General features: G+C 48.0%; 3 protein-coding genes and 1 long non-coding RNA gene across 4 annotated transcripts; 2 read left to right on the top strand and 2 right to left on the bottom strand.

The window, feature by feature from the left end:
• Positions 1–2,216: 2,216 nt before the first annotated feature.
• LOC117845354 (protein translation factor SUI1 homolog) lies at positions 2,217–4,501 on the top strand. The gene is made up of 5 exons (XM_034726372.1): positions 2,217–2,378; positions 3,624–3,699; positions 3,792–4,003; positions 4,104–4,157; positions 4,251–4,501. The coding sequence occupies exons 2-5, from the start codon at positions 3,663–3,665 to the stop codon at positions 4,293–4,295; spliced, it is 348 nt and encodes a 115-aa protein (XP_034582263.1). The 5' UTR covers positions 2,217–2,378; positions 3,624–3,662; the 3' UTR covers positions 4,296–4,501.
• A 10,291-nt stretch (positions 4,502–14,792) lies between these two features.
• On the bottom strand, positions 14,793–17,101 carry LOC117846534 (probable xyloglucan endotransglucosylase/hydrolase protein 8). The gene is made up of 4 exons (XM_034727738.2): positions 16,603–17,101; positions 16,378–16,478; positions 16,083–16,285; positions 14,793–15,426 (listed from the first exon to the last, which is right to left on the bottom strand). The coding sequence occupies exons 1-4, from the start codon at positions 16,811–16,813 to the stop codon at positions 14,988–14,990; spliced, it is 954 nt and encodes a 317-aa protein (XP_034583629.1). The 5' UTR covers positions 16,814–17,101; the 3' UTR covers positions 14,793–14,987.
• A 2,586-nt stretch (positions 17,102–19,687) lies between these two features.
• Positions 19,688–20,852, top strand: LOC117842528 (uncharacterized). Its single transcript, XR_004637528.2, has 2 exons — positions 19,688–20,358; positions 20,459–20,852. It is a non-coding gene; the product is annotated as an uncharacterized lncRNA (long non-coding RNA).
• A 1,571-nt stretch (positions 20,853–22,423) lies between these two features.
• On the bottom strand, positions 22,424–23,974 carry LOC117842602 (thiamine thiazole synthase 2, chloroplastic). Its single transcript, XM_034723082.2, has 2 exons — positions 22,953–23,974; positions 22,424–22,851 (listed from the first exon to the last, which is right to left on the bottom strand). The coding sequence occupies exons 1-2, from the start codon at positions 23,835–23,837 to the stop codon at positions 22,684–22,686; spliced, it is 1,053 nt and encodes a 350-aa protein (XP_034578973.1). The 5' UTR covers positions 23,838–23,974; the 3' UTR covers positions 22,424–22,683.
• Positions 23,975–26,129: the final 2,155 nt, after the last annotated feature.

Below are 26,129 nucleotides of genomic sequence, written 5' to 3'. Positions count from 1 at the left end.
GGTCCTTGATCTTGTCAATCTAGGGGCCTGTTTAGACCTTCCCCTAAATTCCAACTTTGATACTATGCAAAAAGAAGATTTCTCATCACATCAAACTTGCAGTACATGTATGGAGTACTGAATATAAACAAAATCAAAAATTAATTGCACAGTTTTGTTGTACTTTGCGAGACGAATCTTTTGAGCCTAATTAGTCAATATTTGGACAATAATTCACAAATACAAACGAAACGCTACAGTAATTTTGGTTGCCTCAAACTCCCAACTTTGACACTATGCAAAAAGAAGATTCCCCATCACATCAAACTTGCGGTACATGCATGGAGTACTAAATTTAGACAAAATAAAAAACTAATTGCACAGTTTTGTTGTACTTTGCGAGATGAATCTTTTAAGTCTAATTAGTCAATATTTGGACAATAATTCATAGATACAAACGAAATGTTACAATGTACTACAATGCTACATCAGTGATTTTGCATCTCCAAAGTTGGGCAACTAAACAAGGTTGGTTTTGATCAAGTTTGAGTCTGGGCACTGACGCGAAACGCGGCAGACGTGTCCGGCGCCGCGTCGAGCCAACGACACCAGTGGCGCGTGGCCCGGTCGGCTCGGCGGCCCCCAGGTCACGGCCCCCCCCCCCCCCGCTGGCGTCGGATGAGGCCGCCACGCCAAGCACGACGCGAACCCACCGCCCTGCGCAACGCGGCGCCACCCAACCAAACGCCGAAACGAAGCCGGGGGTGGGGCGCACGACGTGCGCGTATGCTCCGGCCGCGTGTCCCCATCGCGTCGCCCACGTTGACGGCCGGAGCAGCACAGCACCCCCCCCGTCGGGACGTCGGCTTCGGCTCCCCCGTGATTCCGGCGGGGTCCGGCGTCCGCCCCACGCCAACCCCCGGGCGGGCCCCCGCACCCCACGGACAAGTGAAACGCGCGATGCGGAGAGGAGAGCAGGATGCCGGCGGCTACGGCTGCGACGCCGCGAGCCCACGTGAAGCCCTATCCGCGCGGCGGTGGGCCGACGACGCGTTGCCGTCGCGAATCTTCTCCGCTCGGGGAATCCGATCCGTTCGTCCGGCTTTCCCGATTCGGGAGATCGCTGGCGCGCTGCACGCCACCGCCACCGCCACCGCCGTCGCCGGCTGATTAGTAATTATTAACACCTTATCGTTACGGCCCGTTTGTCTCCGCATACGAGCGGCTCATCGACGGAAATAAACGAGAATACCATCGAACGTTTTACTTATTTCTACCTATTCTCGCTTATGTTGCAAGTTACTTTAGATATTTAAACTACGAGGAGTGAAGCGGGAGCGAGAATAGGTAGAAATAAGTAAAACGTGTCTAATCCTTCGGTTTAGGCATCGTCTGACGCTGCTCGAAATGCTGACCATTCGCGTACGTCGGTTGCCTTGTTGGGATTCTCTGCGCGCGCGCGATCGTGCTGCTGGGGCCGGGTCCTGAAGCAATACCACTGACATTTCACAACTCCTCGTGTCGCAAACGAGACGTATATCTTAATCGCAAATTGCTGCTTTAATACGTAGGATTACTGACTTTTCTCCATAACTAAGAACAACTCCATAATTGAGAACAAATGACTATGAGCAACATGTACCCTTTGAAGAATTACCACAACCGGCAAGTAGAACAAACTACAAAGGCAACAAGACCATGAAATGCACTGTAGTTGGAACATGTCTTTTTTTTCTCTCAATCATTTTCTACCAAACCAAGCGTGCCTTGCCTGTATCACCAAGTTCTTACCAATTGGTGTTACACTTGACGAGCTTGCAAATGACTATGAGATCGTGGTGATCAGCTAATTGTTATGGTTGCAACCTCCAAAACGATTTGCAGATGCTCCAAACAAATGGATAAAGATGGATTGCATCACTTAGTTGCTCCCATGATGCAATGGTGCCTAACAAAGTGTTAAACACTAGTATCTCTTATTTTATACATGATCAAGGCACGCGGCAATTAACTTTATCTACGAAAGCCAAACTGTGTTTTCCCCGTGCGACCTCTTTGGCCAGCCGGCACAGAGGGACAAACAGAGTCGTTGCCGCAGAACAACCAGATCAAATCAAAATATTCTATAACGGGGGAGGACAACCATTAAACAGCAGTCTTTGTGGGGAAAAAAAAAAGAAAAGGTTGGAGAGAAGCGAGGAGGAAAAGGGAGGCAAGAAACCGCGGAGCGTCCTCCTCCTCCCGTCTATAAATTCCCCTCCTTTTCTCCCTCCATATATAGGAGGCCTCGACGCCAAAGAAGAGGGAGGAGCACCAAGGACTTCCGGCGCTTGTTCAGGATCTACATCTTCCCGAGCGAGTTCTTGGTTGATCTCTTCCTCTTCGACCACCTCCCGAGGGTACGCACCGCACCCCTTCCCCTTTCCCCTTTTTTGAAGAAATCCGTTGATTGTTGTTTGTGCCCTTGTAATTTCTTCCCGGTTTAGCTGTTTGGCGTTCGTTTAGTAGGAAGATCTTGGTTGTTTTCGTAGAAACCGTTTGGGATTTAGGGTGGAGACTTGGAGTTCACTCTTACTCTTCGAGGTAGAATCTCGGTTCTTTTAGTTGTGAGATGAGATGATGCTAGGTGATAATTTTTTTATTCCATATGTGCTAGGTTTTGTGTTAAATTGTATTGATCTTGCTTTTTTATGAAGGTTCTACCGCCCTTTGTTATAATCAGCCCTGTTAATGAACAAATGTCCACTACCCTGATTTCCCCTTCTTAGGGGGAGTTTGCAATCATTGAATTTTTGTTCGATAATTTTTTCATGAATCATGTTTAGATATTAGTATGCTGGTTGTTCTCTTGCTGTCAAGTAGTTATAACCAGATTGGGTGCAGTTGTTAGCCATGGAGTCGGTCAGTCAGCTTGCTCTGGTTTGAGGATGTTGTGTTGGGTAATTTTAGCATGTGTGTACAGAGAATTTAAGCTAGATGGAAATAATTTAGATTACATGAGATGAAACTATGTCATCTCATGCCTCTTGATTACCAAAGAGTTGCTTATTAGGTTTGTTTGCTTGTTAGAGAATATAAATGGAACTGAAAGGGCTGAACATGGTGCTTACATGGCTCAATTTATGTTTTGGCTGGTTAGTTTGATTATAGCTTGATATCTTGCTACAATTGAGATGCCTTCATTTAACCGTAGGAACACTTGATTAGAAAAATTGACTGGATTCTAGGAACAAATAGTTGCCAAGAGGAATAATGAAGTGTAAATTACAATTGCACATGTCATAGACAGCTGCACGAACAAGATAAAAAAGCAATTGGGATCTGAATATGTCACATTGGTGGGGGTTATGACTGAATTCTTCAGCATACCCCTTTTCTATCCTTTTTTTTCTTGCTTCTAGGAAAAGCTATGTCATAGAGTTGTGATTTTATTAGAACTGTACAGATTGCTCCTAGATTCCAATATGTAGTCAGTATTGTTCTCTACTCTGTAGTGTTTCTTGTTGTCTACCCCTATCTGACTCGAGCAGAAATTTGTCCTGACCTTTTAATAATGCTTGATCATGGAAAATATATTTGTTTCAATTTGCAATATGCTCGTCCACACTGCATTATTTAATAATTTATTTCATTTCTTTGTACAGCTCTTGGTGTAGCTTGCCACTCCCACAAGTCAAGTTTTCATGTCTGATCTCGACGTTCAGATCCCAACTGCCTTCGGTATGCTAGTTAATAGTTTTTGTTTCAGTTGTCTTTGGGTTGCAAAACCTGGAATACAAGTAACTTAATTCTAATTTGTGTTACACGTACAGATCCCTTTGCTGAGGCCAATGCTGGGGACTCTGGTGCGGCAGCAGGATCAAAGGACTACGTTCATGTACGCATCCAGCAGCGTAATGGTCGCAAGAGTCTGACTACTGTCCAGGGATTGAAGAAAGAATTCAGCTACAGCAAGATCCTAAAAGATCTCAAGAAAGAGTTTTGCTGCAATGGTACAGTGGTCCAGGACCCAGAGCTTGGACAGGTATGATAGTTTTTGCCAAACTTGTTCGATCATAACTATGTGTTGTTTAACCTTGTATGTCTATAAGCTACTTATCTGAACAAATGTTTTCCTGGTTTAGGTCATTCAACTCCAGGGTGATCAGAGGAAGAACGTCTCAAATTTCCTTGTCCAGGTAGAGATCATTTTGCTTGCCTCGTACCTATGGTGATAATGAGATGCATCACGCATGAAAGATGACTAATTCTTCTTGTAATTTGTCCTCCAGGCTGGCATTGTGAAGAAGGAACATATCAAGATTCATGGTTTCTGAGCAACTGCCAGGACCATAGCAAGCCCTGCATGCCAAGCAGCTATATATCCGGGGTGGAGTATATCTGGCTGTGTAAAAGCAGGCCTACGCCTAGCCACCTCTCTGCGTGTATGCTTGTTACCGTTGCCTCAAATCTTGTACGAGGTTCCATCGTTCGATGGCTTCCCTCTCTATCAGAACAAGTTTGAATAAACGCTATTTTACAATTGCCGTGTGTCAAGTGCTTTTGCTGAACTTGCTTTACTCAATTTCTATTGCCGTGTTCACATCTATTAACTGAGCTTTTCCCGTGTTTCTTGCATAGCATTATGCCAAGGTTGTTCAACACGGGAGGGTTCAGTTGTGGTTGGTTGTGAAATGTTCTACTGCTGTTTTGTTGCCGGTGATTTTCGTGCGGTCAGTAGTTTTCGGGTTCCTATTTGCCTGTTCCATGTGGCTCTCTGAACGCTCGTTCAGTTGGTGATAGCTGAAACCATCGGCAAGATTTTTGCCTTACATTCGGGTAACTCGTTTAATTTTTTGCTTTCCTGATCGTGGTTGTGATCATCGGAATCCTGTGAGAATAGAGAACAGTTGGATTTGTTGCATCAGCTGGAAGAAAAAGAGGCGCAAGCTTTGCGTGCGCGTGATCGTGAAACAGAAAAGGTTGTGTCAGCTGAATGCTTGAACTTTACCTCATTTTCAGTCACGGATCCTGAACTAACGCGGGTAGCACGAAAGGATGGCGAACTGAAATTTAGCAGGATTTGTTGGACGAGTGAAACAATTAACCTCCTTTTCAGTCACTGATCTCTTGTTTATGAGCCCGGTTCACCTGCTATACCTTGTCGGCGTGTAGCTTATACTAACAGTTTGCAGCCTGAACTCTGAAGCAAAGCCGGCTGGCTGTTACTCCAGTAGTCCAATCCGAGAGTCCAAATCAGGAACAAGTTGGCAATGGCTCACCGTGCTGTGTCCCGTGGGGTCTTGTTGAAAATGAAATGATTCTCCGACATCTCGTCCCGTGTCGGCAGGTCTGCTCAGGATTGCAGCACCTAATCTTATCCTTCGTTTATGCTGATTACGACCAGATTTATTACCTTACCCAGGCAACGGTGTGATCTTCTACACAGCGTTGTGGTACTGTCAGTCATCATGCTGCAGTTCGCACAGGGGAATGATTGAATGAACATGGCACAGGCGAGGCGATGGAGGAGGAAGAACAAGTTGTTTGGCCCCTGTGGCTACCATTATTGTTCATGAAAGTTGAAACATCCTGTGTTGTCAAGGCGAGGGTAAAACCCAAAAGGGGGTTCGTCCTCCAAGTTGAATCATCAGAAGCGATCTTATGCTTCCGTTATCCTGTAGTGTTGAGAATCTTAGCCGCGAGAGGTCGGCGGTGGGTTTCTGATCCTGCTCTGCCACTGGCTCGCTCGATGATGCTCGGCTATTGATCCCCTGAGACGAGAGATCAGACGGGGCGCACGACGTCCATGTCTCCGTGTGTCGCGCCGGGCAGGCGCGGTGAACATGGGATGCACGTGCTCGCGCCCAGGAAATACGGCGAGGTCGACCTCATCTTCTGCTTAAGGTAGCCTAATCTCGTAGTGGCCGTTAACGTTATCAGCAGGCTAATCCATCCACTGGAACGGACATCAATGTGCACGACCTGGTGCCCGGCCGCCACCGCTGTCCGTGGACCTGCTGCACGGATTATATTATATTCCGGTCGTGCAGTCAGATGGCCCAGGCAAGATCAAATTAAAGCGCACTAGGAAACACGCAAGTAGTGACATTTCTTTAGTTCATTCAAACATGTATACGATGAACAAAATTGAGAATGTGGATCAATACGACCCTTCAAAATACTACCTAATTAATTGGCTTGTTCTAAATGTCAAGTACTCACAATTACTTGCGTATAAGTTCAACAACTTCACAATTTTCCAATTTTGCAGCCCAAACAAGTAAAAAAGATTACGATCACACACATGTGGATTAGAAATATTTATTGAGGTGAGTCCTTCGCTAATGGTTGGGATGCATTATTTTCCACAGGCTTCCGAACAATAATTTTAGTACTCGGCGTGAAAGAACTTGTACTACACATATAGGGAAATTATGGCATAAAACTAATAAAATTTCATTTATTTCTAGGAGGGATACTTTAAATACATTTTTGTCCTAGTGAGGCTTAGTTCCATATCCATGTCGTGCAAAACATGTTGTTCTCATCGGTCACTGCATCAATTTACTAGTAGCTCCTTAGTTCAAAGATCCATTTTCTACCCATAAATAAGTTTAGTTGTAGTATATAGTAAGCTTTCCATGATATACTGCAACTAAATCGATTGACTAAACTTACTAATAAATGAATAAAAGGGGACATATGCTCCCAGCCTACAATACTTAGACCTCATGCGTTGCATTGTATAGTTTATATCTGCAATAATGAGGGTATGATTTTGCATCCTTGTTGTGGATAGTCATCGATAGACTGTTTAATGAAACATTAGTTTTAGAAGGTGAGCTTTTGTTTAAAGCTGGCAACTGAAATCTCACACCTTAGTTGCTGAATCGGCCTCGATGTTTAGATGATAATGGATGATTTCTTCATCATAGTCGTTAGCTGGCCTATTTTTGCAACATTTCTTGGAAGAACGTGTTTAGACGGATAGGCCCATCGCTTTTAAGGATACCATGAGAGCCTCCACTCCCGTTCTCCACTCCCGTCCGCTTCACGTGCCTGCAGGCCCTCACCCCTCCCTGAGCCTCCTTACGTGCATTGTTTATAACTTTGGCAAGAATTGCACTCCCCACCTTCCCTCTCCTTTTGGATATGAGGTCATTACGCCACCACCGCCATCATCATCTTCGCCTCTGGTGAGCACCCCCGCTCTACCCTCATGCACTGTCTCCAGCAGTCTAGTGGCTCTGCCGTTACCGTCTGCCATCACGCTAACCTGGCTCTACTAGAATGGCACCATGACGTCCCCATCCTAATATTGCCCACCGTTTGTCCTCAGCTACCCCGGCTGCTGGTAGCGCCACTACTGCTCCTAGACTGCCTATTACCCGCCAGCACCACTAGGCAAAGCAACTTCCCGACCATCCCTGTAGTCCCACGGTCATGAGATCTACCAATATCGCACCTTGCACCCTAAACCCAAACCCTAAAGGTGTCAGAGTGCTGCCATCATTAGCCATCATCATGGTGATGTTCGTCAAGTTGGAAGTAGTAGGTAAAACTTACTTCCTTGTGACTGGAGAAGAAGAGAATCTTGCTTTTCTACTCTGCTCGGATGAAATATAGAAGCTCTCAATTAGGCTCTGTTTGGTAGAGCTCCCGGAGCTAATTCTCTATTGAATCCAGTAGGAGCTCTACGGAACAATTTTTCAGAGAGAAGTGATTCTGTGCTGATTCTGTGAAGTGATTTTTTGAAATAAACTAAGAAGCTAGGAGCTGAAAAAAGGAACTTCTCCTGATTCTGTGAAGTGATTATTTATCCTAATTTTAAGAATTTATACTAGAGAATCAAAGAGATTCACTTTCAGCCACAGACGTTGGATAATTAGGCAATTGTTGTATTAATTTTTGAAATAAATAAATCATGACAAGAGACATTCCTAGCATGCAAAACTCTAACATACTAGGCAACAAGAACATCATAATCATGATCTCAGAAAACATGATTAACAACCAGATTAGATCACGGCGCACATATTGGGAAGCTGTGATGACGAGCGGTGCTGACGGGACGACGACGGTGTTGCGGATGGATCACAGCAGTCGGTGTTGAAGACGATGTTACGCTACAACGCCTGACTCGGACGGAGGACGAGCTGTGATGGCGAACTTGAGTAGTCGCGCGGAGCGCTTCCCAAAAACATTATTCGCCCTCTCCCGGTGCAGGATCACAAGGACGAGTGGTTCCGGAGACCTGCTCTCCCGCTCGCCGGTGAACGCCGATGCAATGGAATGGAGAAGCCTACAATGGCGGTGCAGCAGTGTAGAAGAGGCAAAACCTAACTCGTATAGACCACCTTAGGAATACCCGAACCTAGGGGCCTTCCCGTATAGTAGTCTATGGTGCGTCTTTTCCATGAGGGGGTGGTCCATATTTATAGGGAGGAAAACCCCCAAGACCCTGATCTATTAACAATACGAAACTAATAGATGGTATACCCCCTCTTACGCTAATGGGCCTTTAAGATTTATTCAGAATTATTTATTTGGGCCAAGACCATGTATCTAACAATCCCCCACCAGATCTCAAATACCTATTTAGGTGTTTTGCATGTTTCTCACTATTGTTTGATATACCGGTGTTTCAGGAAGGATTGTTAAGTTGAAGTCTTGCCTAGAGTTTCAAGCTACACTTATCCACAACTTGACAATGAACTACGCCTTGAATTGCTAGTTTTACATGGACAAGTTTCACTCAAAGTCATAACCAGTACCTGACTGCTTGTAGCCTACCCCGCGGGTGGAGCATTTACGTCGTACTCCCTGATCTCTTTCACAAGCTTACTAGAGATCACCCAAATCTCATAGACTGTGACGTTTAATAGCCGGACTCATATAGGTGTGTTCTTTCAAGAATGCTATGTAGGACATCATCTTCCCTTATCAAAGCTAATAGAATCACATTAAGACATATAGCCAACTTGTCTTACAGCACACATGCCTTACATTATCCCTGCCTTACAATATTTGAGAGTATTGCATTTTCACTTAGAAAGGGTTAAATAATTACTCTCCTCAATTAACCAAAAGCTTGTTTTTTTTTCCACATCCTAATTCACGGGATCTCCGATCACATAGGTTGGGTTACCACTATGGCAACTCAAACGGGTCTCATACCCATCTCCCTCGATACACTTTCTATCACATTCCATGATAGCCCTTTTGTAAAGGGATCTGCCAGGTTTTTATCTGTTTGAATATAAGTCACACGTATTACTCTGGAGTTTCTGAATTTTCTGATAGACTTCAGTCGTCTCTTGACATGTCTTGATGACTTCGCATTATCCTTAGCATTGTTCACTTTGACTATCATAGTTTGATTATCGCGGTTCATTAGAATGGCTAGCACTGGTTTTTCAACCACAGGCAAGTTCATCAAGAACTCATGTAGCCACCCTACCTCAACAGTGGTTGTATTTAAGGCAGTAAGTTCTGCCTCCATGGTTGAGCTCGTCGAAATGTTCTGTTTGCAAGACCTCCATGATATTGCACCACCTCCAAGGGTAAATACATACCCACTCGTGGCATAAAGCTCATCAGCATCAGAAATCCAGTTCAAGTCACTATATCCCTAAGCACAGAAGGGTGCTCAGAATAGTGATCCCATAACTCACAGTGCCCACCAAGTAGCGCATAACACTTTCAAGTGCATGCCGATGATTAGAACCCAGGTTTGACATGAACCTGCTCAATTTGCTCACAACAAAAGATATGTTAGGTCTCGTTGTGCTAGCTAAGTACATGAGTAAACCGATAATCTGAGAGTATCTAAGTTGATCTTTTACAAATTTCTTATTCTTTCAAAGTATCACACTAGGATCATAAGGAGTTGCAGAAGCCTTGCTGTCCGTGTAGCCAAAGCGGCTCAAGATCTTCTCCACATAATGGGATTGCAAAAGAGTAATCCCAGTCTCATCCTTAATCAGCTTAATGTTCAGAATAACATCAGCTTCTCCTAGATCCTTCATACCAAACACTTTGATAGAAAAAACTTGACCTCATTCATCACATCAATATTGGTGCCAAAGATTAGTATGTCGTCCACATACAAGCATAATATAACTTCTTCACCCCCACCATGGTGATAGTACACACATCTATCAGCCTCGTTTATGACAAAGCCCGCATAAGTTAAAGTTCTGTCAAATTTCTCATACCATTGCTTAGAAGCATATTTCAGTCCATACAAAGACTTTAATAACTTACACACCTTACTTTCTTGACCCTTCACCACAAATCCATCAGGCTGATCCATATAGATCTTCTCATCCAACTCTCCATTTAGAAAAGCTATCTTTACGTCTATCTGATGAAAAATAAGACCATATGAGGTAGCCAAAAAAAGTAGTGCTCGAATTGTGGTCAATCTAGCGACACGTGAGTAAGTATCAAAGAAATATTCACCTTCTGTGTGTAGCCTTTGGCCACAAGCCGTGCCTTGTACTTCTCAATAGTACCATCAGGCCTAAGCTTCTTTCTGAACACCCATTTACAACCCACTTGTTTGCAACCATAGGGTCATTCAATGAGCTCACATGTTCCATTAGAAAGAATCGAGTCCATCTCATTATGGACAGTTTCTTTCCAATCATTTGCATCTAGAGATGCAAATGCCTCAGCAATGGATGTGTGTGTATCATCCACAAGGTACACAGTGAAGTCATCACCAAAGATTTTGCAAATCCTTTGTCTCTTACTCCTTCTAGGAGCCTCACTGTCATCCTTCTCAATGACCTCCTCATGCTCATCAGATTATTCAGAAGACTCAATAGATGCAATTGGTTCAGGAATTATCTCAAAGGAAAATCTGGAAGTGCTATGCATCTCTTTCATAGGAAAAATATTCTCAAAGAATGCTGCATCATGAGATTCCATAATAGCATCAACATGCATATCAGGTACCTCTGATTTTACTAAAATCTATAGGCAATGCTCCTTTGAGCATATCCTATAAAGATACAATCCCTTGCCTTAGGTCCCAACTTGCACTTCTTAGAAATTGGTACATTGACTTTCGCCAAGCAACCCCAAGTGCACAAATAAGAAAGTGATGGTTTTCTCCCAACCTACAACTCATATGGAGTTTGCTCTTTATTCTTGTCCAAAACTCTATTCAGGACATGACATGAAGTCAATAAAGCCCCCCCCCCCACACACACACCATGCCTTAGATAAATTAGCAGTGTCTAACATAGCGTTAACCAGATCAGTCAGCGTGTGTTTTTTCCTCTCAGCAACCCCATTTGATTCGGGTGAATAGGGAGGCATCCTCTCATGAATAATACCATGTTCCTTACAGAATTCATCAAAGATTCAAAAAAAATATTCGCCACCATGATCTGACCTTAGACGCTTGATCTTTCTCTCTAGTTGATTCTCAACTTTAGCTTTATAGATTTTAAAGTAGTCTAACACTTCATCCTTAGTTTGCAATAAATAAACATAGAAAATCTAGTCGCATCATCAATCAATGTCATGAAGGATCTCTTTTCACCTTTTGTCAAAACACCATTCATCTCACAGAGATCAGAATGTATGAGTTCCAGAGGTGCCAAGTTTCTCTCCTCAGCCACCTTGTGAGGCTTCCGAGGTTGCTTTGATTGCACACAGCTATGGCACTTAGAACTTTTGGCAATGGTGAAGTTCAGAATTAAATACATGCTGAAAAGCCGAGACATCAAACAAAATTAACGTGACATAGTTGTGAATGCCAAGCACTCGCATCATCACTAATATTGCCACAAATATGGTTCAATGACTTATTACAAAAATATGCAAGGAAAAAGCGAAACAAGCCTTCACAATCATAGCCTTTACCAACAAATTATCCATGTTTCAACACGACTAATTTATTGGACTCTAACACTACCTTAAACCCGTCCTTGCATAGGACTGAGCCGCTCACAAGATTCTTGTTGATAGTAGGGACATGATGCATGATCTTTCCCAAAGTAAACTTCAGATCTACCGTGCTAACACCATGAACAGAAGTATGTGACCCATTCCCCATCAGGAAGGAGAAATCATGAGCGACCTGGTAAGAAGAGAACATAGATATATCACCACACACATGAACATTGGTACTCATATCAAACCACCAACTAGTAGATTGAAAAACTAAAAGAACAGTAGGTAATAAATTACCATACCCATCTTCAGTATTGCCTATGGTCACCGTGTTGACATCCTTGGATCCAGATCCATGAGTAGCCTTTTTATCCTTGCGATCTGCGCAATCTGGACAATCCTTTGAGAAATGTCCTAGCTCGCCGCAGGTATAGCAAGACAACTCAGCTTTGTTCATCTTCTTCTTCTTGAAGGTAGTAGTCTTAACAACCTTGTTTTTCCCTTTATTCTTGTTGCATGGGAACTTTTGCACCATGTTGGCGCTAGACTGGCCTTGATCTCCTTTATCAGCAGCATCTTACATCCGAGCCTTATCCTCAACATTAAGAGACGCCATCAGGTTTTCAACTGATATCTCCTATCTCCTATTTCAGAGTTGTGGCAAAATTCCTCCACGTGAAATGCAATTTTGCAATAATGCATCCAACCACAAACTTATCGGGTATCTCACACTTGAGCTGCTCAAGGTCCTTCACAATGCACTGCACCTCATGCGCTTGCTCTACTACAGAACGATTGTTCACCATCCTATGGTCATGGAAGCTCTCCATGAGGTACAGTTCACTGCCTGCATCTGTTGCGCCATACTATGTCACCAAAGCATCCTAAAACTCCTTCGCATCTGTCGAGTCCACATAGACATCGACCAGACAGTCAGAGAGCACGCTAATCATACATCCCAAGAAAAGATTATTGGCATCCACGAACTTCTACTGCTGCTCAGCAGTCAGTTTGCCTTCTCGTTTGCCTTTTCTCGTGTCCTAGATGTGCATTGCATCAAACCATAGACGGACCTTTGATTGCCATCTCTTAAAGTTCACAACAAAAAACTTTTCTGGCCTCAGTGACTCAGCAAAACTAGCCATAAAAAAAATCAACAAATTGCCTATTATAAGGGTTTTAGATTGTTTGATAATCAAGCAATTGTTGTATTAATTTTCAAAATAAATAAATTATGACAAGAGACAATCCTAGCATGCAAAACTCTAATATACTAGGCAACAAGAACAACATAATCATGATCTTGGAAAATATGATTAACAACCAGATTAGATCACGGCGCACGTACCGGGAAGCTGTGATGATGAGCAGTGCTGACGGGACGATGACGGTGTTGCGGATGGATCGCAGCAGCTGGTATTGAAGACGACGGTACGCTACAACGCCGGACTTGGATGGAGGATGAGCCGTGATGGCGAACTTGAGCAGTCGCGTGGAGCGCTTCCCAAAAACCTTATTCGCCCTCTCCCTTTGCAGGATCACAAGGACGAGTGGTTTCAGAGACCTGCTCTCCCACTCGTCGGTGCACACCGACGTAACAAAATGGAGAAGACTACGGTGGCGGTACAGCAGTGTAGAAGAGGCAAAACCTAACTCATATAGACCACCTTAGGGATACCCGAACCTAGGGGCATTCCCGTATAGTAGTCTATAGTGCATTTTTCCATGAGGGGGTAGTCCATATTTATAGGGAGGAAAACCCCCAACAACCTCGCCTATTAGCAATACGGGACTAATAGATGTTGTATCCCCTCTTACGCTTATGGGCCTTTGAGATTTATTCAAAATTATTTATATGGGCTAAGCCCGTATATCTAACAACATAATCACTTCTCTTGCAGAATTAGCTCCCATAGAAAATTAGAATCAGACGGAGCTCACCAAATAGGCCCGCAACGCAAATGCGAAAAGGAAGGATATGCACCTCGTAAACTACTTTAGACTATTTAGGGGTAATTTTTTTTTATAAAAACGTATATCTGATAGCTACTATGGTTAAAATCTATAATTTATCTATTCTTCTAACGCGTATCATGAGGATTAATGTATAGGCTACAAGAGGAAGTATCAATTAGTAATAGCAAGATTTGATCTTTTGTATATATATTCTATATCTAGAAGAAGTCTGTTTTATCAAAAAAAATTAACAAGATAAATTAGAGTCAGAAAAATCGTTTCATTAGAAGAGCTAAGAGCTAAAGTCATTTTGGCATGACGGAGAACCGTGCCAAACGAGTCTGATATGGCCTGAGCGAGAAAAAATGAAGGAACGAGCTAAACGGACAACCGGAGCTCGTGTCGTGGCCGTGCACTGTCGCTCCGATTGTGCCGTTGAAACGTCGCGGCGTCTTTTTGGATGCTTCTATCTTTAACTTGATCCCTCCTCCCCCTTTCTTTCTTTTCCTCGTCAGCCTCACATGCACTTGTTCGCTCGTAGCAACCTTTTCCCTTTCACTTTTCCTGGTTCCTGGATTCGTGATGCTCCCCGAATTTCCCACGGCACCACACGAACAAAAACAAAAGGCTACCCTAATATGACCCTGCAGGTGACCAGTAGTCCAGTACTAGAATACTTGGTGCTATCGATCATTTTCGTTTCAGCATGGCTACTTGGCTTGGCTCGGCACAGGGAGCATCCGCAAGATCAAGATCTGCGGCCGGACAGGAGCGTTGGAGCGTTACTGTTCACTGACAGGCGTGCCGGACGACGCAGCTGAGATCTGCGCGCGCGCATGTTCCGCCCATGCCCTGCGACGCCGCACGTTCTCTCGCTGCCGCCTTCCATCTTCCAGCGGTGCCCATACCCTTCGCGAATTGCTAGGATGATTGCAGTTTTCAGGTTACGAGATCAAGGAACAGATTGCTTTGGAGCGGCAAAATTGAATCCATTCCCCCAAAAGAATGACCGATACATTGTTCGTACCAACGCGACAACCATCGATCTTGGCCACCATATACGACCTTTCTCCCCAAAAATCGATAACCAGTTACACACGAAAAATGAATCATCATCTCGTCAACCGATGATCCTGCTGATCGCCTTCGTCGGCGAGGTCCCGTCACGAGGCGGCGCCGGCGTTCCGGAGCGCGCACTCCTCGGGCGGCGTGGGGAACCGCTTGCGGTCGTCGCAGTAGTCGTAGATGAGCACGTTGCGCCCCACCCATGCGTTGTCCAGCCGCTGCGCCTCGTCCAGCGCCCACGCCGGCGGCTGGTCCCACCAGCTGTCCCCGGTGGCGGCCGCGCACGCCGGCGGCGGCGACGGCGCGCCGGGCTCTCCCGGCCACGCGCAGGCGTCGGCGGCGAAGTCGCGGTAGGAGGAGACGAAGGGCGCCTTGGCCCAGTCCGTCTTCTCCAGGCCGCCCCGCGTGGCCCAGTCGTCGGCGTTCCAGATGCTGGAGAAGATGTACATGGGCTTGGACACCGGGAAGAAGCCGTTGCTGGCCGGCTTGCTCGCGTCGTTCGGGTACACGCGGATCGGCACCTTGTCCACGAAGAACCTGCACGGACAATAAGGTCAGGGACGATCGATCGATGGATCGGTCGGTCACAGGGATCGGCGACACCGTGGGCCACTGCCTGATCAGTGATCACGAGCAGGTTGCCAATTATTCCGCGCAGCTGAACAGTTGCGCAGCAGGGTCGCCAGTGATCTGCACTGATGAGCAGTAGCAGCAGCAGCAGCTAGCGACTGGCGCGGATGCATGTGCGGTGTCGCGGCGCTGGATGGAGGAGGCTGGGAATGGAGTGGTGGCCATGGGAGAGGCGCGGCGGCACACATGGTTCGGCCCCAAACAGGGGCGTGTACCAAGTTTCGCAGCTGCAGCGGCGGTGTCGACGGGGTCGAATCGAATCAAGTGTAGCGATGTGGTAGCGGTATGCTTTGGCATATCTCGGGGGTCCCGACGCTCTGATTTCATGAGGGACGAGGAGATGGGTGGGCGCATTCAACTCGCCTGCCTCCCTGCGACTCTCCCTGCCCCGTCGTCTTCGGCAGCTGCGTGCCACTGTGCTGCCGAATCTATGAGGCCAGCAGGGCCCGCCAACTCTCGTAGCAGAGCAGTGAGCAATTGAACGAAATGAATCAGGGAATGGGATCGATCGATCGATCAGAGAATGAAACGAAACGAAACGAAACGGGATGGGTTCTGCTTACACGATGTGCTTGGGGTTCCAGAGGATGGCGTAGGTGTGGAAGTCGGCGGTGGGGTCGAACCAGAGCGAGTGGCGCATCTCCCGGCCGCCGACGCCGTTGTGGTACACGTTGGTCTGGATGATGTAGGGCTGCCCCGTCCGGTTGCCCAGGAACTCGAAGTCAAGCTCGTCGCGCTGCGGGGCCGCGTCCACGTCCGAGCACATCTGCAGAGCATCCATCGGGTCAAGGGTGAGGGTCAGCCCGTGGCGTTGGTTCTTGGCAATGGCAAAGGAGATGCAATGGACGGATCACGAACGTAGTAGGCGGTGACGACGCCGGCGGAGTCGTTGCCGACGAGCTTGAGCTTCATGCTGAACCACCCGAAGAGGTACCGCTGCTTCGTCTGGAACCCGACGCCTGCAATGCGAACGGGGGGAGGAAGGAAGGAATGGGATCGAAAGTGAGCTGGGATTTGCATTTGGACGGCACGCCATGTTTGGCATCTCCGGCGATGGACCACATCTTTCCTAAGTTTCCTTACCTGTCTTGTTGTCGAGGTAGAGGTACCAGGTCTGGCCGTCGGCGGAGGTCTTGACGTGGTCCTCGGCGCCCGTGATCTCGAAGTTGTCGCCGAAAGACGCCGCCGGGTCCGCGGCGGACGCGCCGCGGGAGAGGCAAGAGAGCAGCAGCACCGCGACGGCGAGAAGATCACCACCGCCCACGCATGGGCGCCGCCGCGATACCATTCCCATCGCTGGTAGGTAGCCGAGACGGCCTGATCCGAGCCGAGATCGCCGTGCCTCGCAACCGGGGAAGGGAACGGGAGGGAGAGGGCAGAGCTGCCGACGCAGAGGGGAGTGATCGAGAGTGACGCTGGGTTTGGTGGCGGATGCTTTGGGGCGGGGCAAAGCACAAGGCGGAGCAGGCGCGTCCTCCTATCGCGACCTATCAGATGAGACGGGGCAGGCAGGCAGGGGCGCGCTTGTTTAAAAGCTAAACTGATGTGAGCTGCGGGCTTAAAGTAAGACACCAGTTGTGGCCGGGCCTCAAGAAGCGTGCAATCAAACAGGTTTTGTGCTCCTGCTGCTCCTCTTCTTTTTTTTTGTTTTGCCTTCGAGCTGCTGGACGGCTGGACGGCCCGTTAGGTTTGGCCGCGTCCGCGTGCGCCGGGCGAAAGATCGCGCCGTTGCAGCCACTTCTCTCCTCCCGTTCCATATTTTACACATGAGCCAGGCAAGCTTTTGCATTTGAAACGGGACACTGTTAACGCGTTAGATAGAATATTGCGAGCACTGGTTGCGACGCACGAGCCTCAGATCCCGTGCACAGATCATGCTCTACTACCAGTAGCATCGATCAGTTCATGATGGCGATGGTCCATCCCCCTGCTCGCTCGATCGTGGACGCCACATGAACATAGATCGCGCTCGATTCTCAGGCGTAGCAGCTGGAGGCCTGGAGCAGGAGAGATGATCGAGAGCGGAGCCTCGGAGGCATGTGACCGAGGTGGCGCAGCGCAGGGCAGCATCGCTGTTGTGATCCAGGGAGGGTGAGATGGGAATCCAACTGGGATCGTGGGAAGCGCAACTGTTGAAGTGTTTATGGCCCGGCCTGGCCGCGCACCAGCCAACCGTCTCCCCTCTGCCTCTGCCTCTGCCTCGGCGAGTGATCGCAGTCGCAGCCTCGCAGGAGGAGGTCAGGAACGGGCGAGCGCTGGCGGCAGCCGGCAGACTTGAATGCTTCTGCGCTGTGAAGGGCTCAAGGGACCGAGAGACCGGACCCGGCATGGTGACGCCGGCCGCGAGCTCGCGTTTCTCGTCACACGGCCCGTGCCCACAAGGCAGAGCGTTACGCCGTTACCTACCGGAGGGATGGATACAGTGGCCGTCACCTCCAGCAGCCAGCCTATCGGTCCCGTGAACGGCCAGAGGTTTCCCCATGAGCCGCCGCAACACGCGCGCACGAAACCTGTGACCACCCGGGAAAACCGGCCATGTCGCTCCTGCACGGCTCGCAGGCCCAATCCGCTCCTTGACTCCTTGACTACTCTCGGTGTCAGTGGATCGGATCGGAGCGGATAGAGCAGATTGCAGGTTTGACTCGGGGCCATCCGACTCCGATCCAGTTGGCACGCTCTTTCTTTTTCAAAAAAGGGAGCGTCAAAGCTCTCCAAAGGTAGCTCGGCACGGATCATACCAGATATTTGATACCAATTAGAAAGACTAAACGTGAACTAATTATAAAACTAATTGCATAAGTCGTGGCTAATTTGCGAGATAAATCTATTAAACATAATTAATTTATGATTAGCACATATTTACTGTAGCATCACATGATCAAATCATAGACTAATTAAGCTTAATAGATTCGTCTCGCAAATTAGCCTTCATTATGCAATTAGTTTTATAATTAACCTATATTTAATACTCCTAATTAATATCTAAATATTATTAAACTTTAGTTCGTAAACATGGAAAGGACAGACAAAAGCGTCAATTCACTGGTGCCCCGTCCCGTTCGCCAATACCCAGTGGCCAATGGGGAGTGCTGTTGCAGCAGAACCCAGCTGCCGGATTCGCTAGTCAAAGGTCTGAAAAAACGTACGAGGACTGGCTGCAGATAGGTAGCCTGGTGCAAAATTAATGAACAGTTGAGGATCCACTACTGTACACACATCTTTTGCTATTGGCCACTTGGACTGTTGGCCGTTGGCTTGGGTCCATCGTTCTCTCGCTGAGCATTCCTGACCTCGAGTGGCCTCAGATCCTCAAAAGTCAAATCTCCGCAGGAACCAAAATTTCCTAGTACTACCCCTCTGTTTTCAGATACATGACGTTGGTTTAAAATAAAAAAAATAGTTTTATTTTCGAACTAGATGATAAATATTTAAGAACGCGGGAGTTTTAAGTTCTCCACAAATGTAATCATGGCCTGAACGTTTCCTTTTCGTGCCTTCATCAAAACCACTGAAGAAAAGGCAAGAAACAGGAAAGATGCTATACATCATGCGTTTTGTTTGTTCCTTCTTCTTCTTTTAATTACGGTTAATTACTAGTCATGTGGCGATCCATGAGCATGGCTGCATGAGCTAGCTAGGAGGGATTGATAGAAGAACAGTTTCAACTTTCAAGCTTTCAGAGTGTCTACATGCCACTTGCCACGGCAGCCCAGACTCGACAAGGAATACGGAGGCCCGGAGCGAAAAATCAGGTTAACTTGGGCCTCCGGGTCATTTGTTGGATATAGCAGCAAAAGGCCGGCACTGACTGCTCCGCTCCCTTGGGCCGACTACGGTGGCTTCGCTCACTCGGACCATTATCCCTTTGGGTATTGAAGCCCAATCTAGTCTGCTGCTGGTGGCTCGCGATGACGCAGTATGCCGCCCAAATGGTGTGCGTCATGGAGCTATTGGAGCGCGCGCCATGAGCAGAGCAGGTGACTGGAAATCTGGAATCATGTGGAGGAGATCTTCGTTTGGGTTTTGGCACCACATCAACCGAAGGGTCCCGAGTACGTGACGTAACACTAGTCCAAAAATGCTGAGGCTGCAATAGTGCAATGTGATAATTTCTTTTGCCTAACTGAAAGTTAGTTACTAGTATTAGAAAATTAGTTTCGTAGCCTCGAAAAATGGTCAAAATCGGAAAATACTATCAAAATTGAAAGTTCACCGTTTCGTGAAATGATATTGAAAGAATCATCCGTCATCCGAAAATGGCATTCTATCACGGCAAAAAGAAACACCGTCAATTTCGTTTAGCTTCTCCCCTTCTCCTTATCCATTTGGTCTCTCCCGATGCCGTCTCGCCCGCCCGAACACCCCTGCTCTAGGCTGCCGCTCGTGCTGTGTCCCAGTCGGCGCCCCTACTGCGGCCCAGGCTGGTGTCCTCGCTGTGCCCCGCACTGGTGCTAGCCTACTAGGTGCTGCCCTCTACGCCCTCGCTCCGACGCCGCGAGGCCCTGGGGCACGCCTTGCAGCCCTGGCTGCTACGATCTGCTTGGTGCTGTCCTCGATGACAAGAGCTTGTGGACGGAGGACGGTGGAGCTCATCCATTTCCTGCATCACATCTTCATGCCAGCAGCGCTCACGCATGGAGGCGTATCCTAGCAAGGGAGAAAGAGCACGACACCGGCACAAAGCTTGGCTGGATTCACCTCTGGTAGTCTAGTGCCCATCGATTTGGTGAGTTGAAGGTTGTGGTGGTTGATTTAGTTGCGGTGGTTGATTTAGTGCTTGCTTGCGTGGGAAATCGAAGCAGGTAGCTGCTTGCTTGCTTCGTCTGTTCAGAGATGCAGGTGCCGCTTGATTTTTGTTTAACTTTTATTTTTGCTTGCCGAGATGCAGGTGCCGCTTGATTTTTGTTTAACTTTTATTTTTGCTTGCCGATTTGAGAAGAAGAGCAGCACAGAGGGATTGAATTGAACGGAGAGATTGATACCTGTGCTTAGATGGATCGGATGTGGCTTGCTTGCTTTGAATTGAATAGAGAGAGAAAAGGAGAGCTGGCGCCCTCACTGGGCCTAGTCGTTCATGGCTGCCCGGAGCTCAACCTCCAGCTGGCAGTGGCCACTGGCCAGGAGGCAGCGGCTGTAGGGACGAGAAGCGGCCGTCTCTAGCTTGGGAGGAAGATGTGAAGATGTTAGCGCTGTTTTCTCCATCCATCACAGAATGCTATTTTTAGGTGACGATTTCCTCTTCGGATGCTATTTTACAGAACGACGGATTTTCAGTGGTAATTTTCGAGTTTGGTGATCTTTCGATGCTATGAAACCAATTTTCCCCTTCCTAATAGCTGAGTTTGATTACCTCTGCTTTGTTGTTTACTTGCGAGTGCTTTACATTATGCCTGTACCTGCTTTTCTTTTCTTTTTTTCCTCGTGAGTTGAGTAGGTATGATTTTGACATTTTGGATGCTGCTAGGTTTTATTTAGTAGGTATTTGATTAAGATCATTGGAACTTGTAACTTTCAGAGTTCTATGACAATCTGCGTAAAAGTCATTTCCTCTAGCAGGTGAACGCCTAAATCCTGAACGTGTAGTGAACGGTGAATGGGTGATGGATTAGCAGGGCATTGATACACTACCGTGGCTACCGAGGTCCTGTTTGGTTCGGGGCTGCTAAAGAATCAAAGCTTAGTTTTTTTTAAACTGTCAAATATGTTTAACCCTTTAGTCCCTAAGATGTTGCTAAAAGGAACTAAATGAGACTATTGACAGGGTATACCCCTCATTAATGCCTTCTTCCCGACGGCCTCCCTCCCGCCCGGCCCCCACCGCCGTCGCCCCCCGTCGGCCTCTCGCCCAACCACCGCTGCCGTCCTCCCTCCCGCCCGGCCCCCGCCGTCGTCACCCCCCACCGCCCTACCGCCCAGCCCCCGCCACCCTCCCGCCCGCCGCCCTCACCGCCGGCCTCCCTCCCGCTCGGCCCCCGCTGTCGTCGCCCCCGCCGCTCGCCGCCGAGCATGCGGTGGCGTAGGCTGCCCTCGCAGCGCCGCTCCACGCCGCAACCGAAGAAGGCCGCCGCTGCATCTCCGCCCAAGAAGGGTGCGGCGAGGAAGGTCAAGAAGTAGACTGGCGCCGGCAACCCCCTGCCATTCCGCCTGTAGATGTGCCCCGTTCCTCCCCGGATTAGGGGTATTTTGGTCTTTATTCATCTGCTTTAATGAACTTTAGTTCATGGATCCAAACATAGTAGGAACTAAAGTTTGGGGGACTAAAGTTTAATTTAGTTCCTAAAGGAACCAAATAGGACCTAGATTAGGGTGGAGGATATTCGATAATAAAAGCTTCTGCGGTGTAATGTTGATTGGAGGCTGGAAGGGAAATGAGATACAAGTGGGTCAGAATTTCAGGATCTGAAATCTACGTGATCCCGAGAATTCACCTTTGGCCGAACAAATAAACGTAAAATCAACAAGCCAAAGTATGCAACAAATCAGAGCCTATTTGGATGTGATCAGAGCCTATTTAATGTGCTATTGCTAAAGTTTCACCTATCTAAAATATAGCATTTCTATCCATTAGAACTTCGGTTTGGAGACATGGCTAATATAGCACTTCTATCCATTAGAACTTCCGTTTGGAGACATGGCTAATGGATAGAGCTAAAGTTCATAAAATGTCACTTTTACCCTTTATCTCATCACCTTTTTCCCTTTCTCTCTCCCTTTTTATCTTTTCACAAGCCATTAGCACCCATTAGCTTCTCCCCACCAACTAATGTTTTTGCACTTTTTTTAAAGGTGGGTTAAAGTTTAGCGCTCCTATTTGATGGGATAATGCATAAAGGTGCTAAATTTTTATCACTTTCACCCGTAACTCATGGGATCCAAACAGACCCTCAACCACACCACAGCAACATAGCAATTAACCATTTTTTCCCCTTTCCTCTCTTTATTCGTGCTGCCAGAAGGGCCCCTAGAGTGGTGCTCCCACGAGACACCGCACACGGTAGCATGGCATGACCTACGGAGTACAAACACGACACTAGCGAGACACTGCTGCTAACCAAAAGAGAGTTCAACAACTCAGCAAGCCACATACGTAGTCCCAAAGAAATGCACAAACTTCCAGATCGCTCCACCCGACGCGCACCCCCTGTTTCCAACGCCTTCCCCTGCTCACGCGTCCACGACCTCGTCGTCCTTGGACGCCATCACGAGCTCCTCGCGCCACGCCTGCGACGCCGTCTGGGTGGTCCCGTCGATGGCGTTGGGCCTTCCAAGCGCCTTCAGCGCCAGGTGCGCCGCCTTCTGCCCGGAGATCATCATGGCGCCGAACGTCGGGCCCTGCAATCAACACCATGAAGATGGAGATGCTTATTATCAGTAACAAATCCAATCCAAGAAACCAGGAGAAAGATTACCAAGAGAAAATCAATCCTCCTCACCATTCTCGGGGCGCCGTCGATCTCGGCGACCTCCATGCCGGTGACGATCATGCCAGGCACGACCTCGCGCGTGAGGCGGACGATGGCGTCCTCGGCGGTGTTCATGTCGAGGGCCTTCATCCCGGGCACGGCGCTGATCATGCCGATGTCCTGGAGCCTCTTGACGCCGGTGGCCCCGAACGGCCCGTCGTGGCCGCAGGAGCTGACCACCACCTTGGCCTCCATCACGTTGGGGTCCATGCACGACTGGGTGCCGTGGTTCATGGCGACGAGCGCCCAGTTGGTGACCACCCCGGCGACGCGGCCCTGCTTGACGATGAGGTCCTCGGCGGCGACGGCGTTGAAGAGCTTCACGTTGGGCCGCGCCAGGAGGCGGCTCATGACGGTGGAGGTGAAGAGCGCGGCGTGACTGACCACCACGTAGTCCTCGGCCTCGTCGTACGCGACGCCGAGCTCGTCGAGGAACAGGTGGGCGGGCTTGCGCACCACCATGGCCGAGAACAGCTGCCCGCCCAGCCAGGCGCCGCCGCCGGGGGACACGGACTGCTCCACGATGGCGACGCTGACGGAGGGGTCCTTGGAGAGCTCGTACGCGCAGGAGAGGCCCGCGGAGCCGGCGCCCACGACGACGACGTCGGTGTCGGCGTGGGTGATCATGTCCGTCATGTAGCGCCGGGTCATCTCGCGGGAGACGATGGACTCCTTGATGGGGCTGAACTTGAAGGACGTGAGGTCGTAGGGCGGGTTGGAGATGGAGGCGCGGATGGGCACGCCGGCGGCGCGAGGGGTGGCCACGGCGGCGGCGGAGGACGGGGCGCGCGGCGCCGACGGGAGCCGGGCGCCGCCGAAGGAGGACTTGTGGAGGGTCGACGCGGCGGTGGCCATGGCTCTGAGAGCTTCTTGGCTTGTGGAGATGGCAGCGCAAGTGTGAGAGGATGAGGCTGCAATGGCAGGGTATTAGAAGGGGAGAAGGCTGCAACAAATATTTGGGCGCCGTGCATGCTACGAATGCGTTAACAGATGGGGCGCAGTTGGCCACTGGCACCGGATCGCTGGCAACAGTAGTGGCACACCCCACTGTATCAGCGCAGATATTTTGCGAGGGTTTATGGATGGAGGATGCCAGGATGGCTCTTGGACCTCCGCCGGCGCCGTGCCACTAAGAGGACTCAGACAGCACCTGATGGCTGCTGCTGCTAGCGTGGGAGGAGGAGAGAGGGCGCCGGAGAGGGACGCCACCAGAGTGGGAGGGTGGCCGCCGTCTCGACCCCCGAGTGCCGCCGGCCTCCTGCGCTGGATCCGCCGCCCGCCAGCCATGTCCGTCGTCGCCGGAGGAGGGAAAAAAAAGGGAGGGGTAGGAAATTCAAGTCATTAAATATTTGTTTAGTCCCTGGAACCAAACACTAAATAAGCAACTTTTAGTCCCTAAAAAAGTAACCTCAAACCAAACAGGATTATGATCCTTTACAATCCACATAACATTTCATGGGAGTATTAATTATATTAGCTATTTTTAATCTATAAATAATCTTTTTGTAATTTTATCTAGCAAAATGTGTGTTGGAATACATCCTTCCAGTTAGACCTGAGCAAATCTTGGGTCGAGCCGTCAAAAAGTCCGATTTCTTTCACGCCTAAAATCTCTACCCAAGCCCGCTCGTTAACCCCATCGGACCAACAAAATCGGGCCTAATTCGGGCTCAGATCAGGTCGCCCATCATTTTCTAGTATAAATTTAATTCATTTTATTATTCAGGCTAGACTCCTCGAGCCTGTCCATTTTTTCGGACTGCAAAAATTAGCGCCACGCCCGGCCCTAAATAAGTGTTGGTTCATGCCTATTTTGCTCAGGTCTACTTCGAGTACACCATCCGGCATAAGTACTACCGCAGCAACAGCTGTGACCATGCCAGCTCACATCCCTGATGTGCAGCTTGTCATGTATCCTTCTGTAGCTTACTATTGGGGTGTTTGGTTTGAGTTACTTATGCATAAGCAGCTAAAAATAAGCAATTTTTAGCCCAAAGAAACCAAACACCCTTACTTATTGGAGCTAAAAGGTGATCTTTACACTCCTACCCTCATTTATGTCTGGTTGTCTCCCCCCTCTCTCCCCCTCATTCAATGCTCTTTAGGGGTAAACATGTCAATATCAACCTCATTCAATGCTGTTTAGCCCATCAAACAAACACCTAGGACTAAAAATAAGCAACTCCAAATAAGCAACTAAAAGTTGCTTATGATAAGCATCTCAAACCAAACAGACCCTATGTAAAGCCGTATAGCTCTCGGTTGTAAATTTGCTATATTATCGACCTATAATCCTACTGTGCATGACATGTAAACGTGTATATATCCACGGTCAATCAGTAATGAGAATCTTTGTGCAAATCAGGGATATGAGCTGGCCGGTACGCATGGTTGTAGCTGTAAAGAAGATTAAATGTAGAGATGATCCTTGGACTCCATAACTAGCTGTCTAGCTTGGTGATCCTCGGTAACGCATTGGTAAAATATCGTGGTTGTTTCAACATTATCCACACATCACAAAGATCTTTGTCACTCCCTTTCTCGAGTGATATTTCTACATCCTTTTCAATTTAGTTATGTTACATGCTTTTGATTTCTGAAAGTACGCCGCCTAAATTCTGATCGCTGAAGTACCTATCATGTCTCATCAGCAAAACCCACCACCTGCGAGCAGAGGTCATGCAAATAAGACACAAAGCGGGTTCATGTGTAATTTAGATACCTTATTAATTACCACATTATTGCGATGGCATTCTTTCTCTATGGTAGTGGTTGAGCCTCAATTTTAATCTTCACTGGTGTTGGGGTTCACCCAAGCAACAGTAAGGACGTCACGACAAACGAAGATAATGGCCGTTCAGACAAACATGACAATGGCTATCCTATCAGTGATTAATGCCCATCCCGTGGGGACGGTTCATCTCCCTTTATAGGGCCATAAAGTTACATTTTTGCATTCCCGTTATACCCATACTCAACCACTACATCCTAAGAATATTCCGTACAGGACAGTAACTTGATTCCTATTCCAAATGTCGCTTTCACAGCAGAATTACATTTCCAACCTTCTTCAAGATTCTTATTACAAAGCTGTCCTACTGTAGTGTGGCCCCAAGGCTGTTTTGATTACCCTCTTCCTCATTCATA

This window comes from Setaria viridis, chromosome 2 (assembly GCF_005286985.2).
Source record: "Setaria viridis chromosome 2, Setaria_viridis_v4.0, whole genome shotgun sequence".
Taxonomy (NCBI): Eukaryota; Viridiplantae; Streptophyta; class Magnoliopsida; order Poales; family Poaceae; genus Setaria; species Setaria viridis.
Note: the sequence above shows the minus strand (reverse complement) of the source record. Positions and strands in the feature narration are given on the sequence as shown.

Coding starts and splice junctions, on each gene's coding strand:
- LOC117842602 (XM_034723082.2), bottom strand. CDS start 23,837: ATGGCCACCGCCGCGTCGACCCTCCACAAGTCCTCCTTCGGCGGCGCC. Junction 22,852..22,952: donor TCGACGGCGCCCCGAGAATG/GTGAGGAGGATT, acceptor TGTTGATTGCAG/GGCCCGACGTTCGGCGCCAT.
- LOC117846534 (XM_034727738.2), bottom strand. CDS start 16,813: ATGGGAATGGTATCGCGGCGGCGCCCATGCGTGGGCGGTGGTGATCTT. Junction 16,479..16,602: donor CTACCTCGACAACAAGACAG/GTAAGGAAACTT, acceptor TTCGCATTGCAG/GCGTCGGGTTCCAGACGAAG. Junction 16,286..16,377: donor GCGTCGTCACCGCCTACTAC/GTTCGTGATCCG, acceptor GATGCTCTGCAG/ATGTGCTCGGACGTGGACGC.
- LOC117845354 (XM_034726372.1), top strand. CDS start 3,663: ATGTCTGATCTCGACGTTCAGATCCCAACTGCCTTCG. Junction 3,700..3,791: donor TCAGATCCCAACTGCCTTCG/GTATGCTAGTTA, acceptor TTACACGTACAG/ATCCCTTTGCTGAGGCCAAT. Junction 4,004..4,103: donor AGGACCCAGAGCTTGGACAG/GTATGATAGTTT, acceptor TTCCTGGTTTAG/GTCATTCAACTCCAGGGTGA.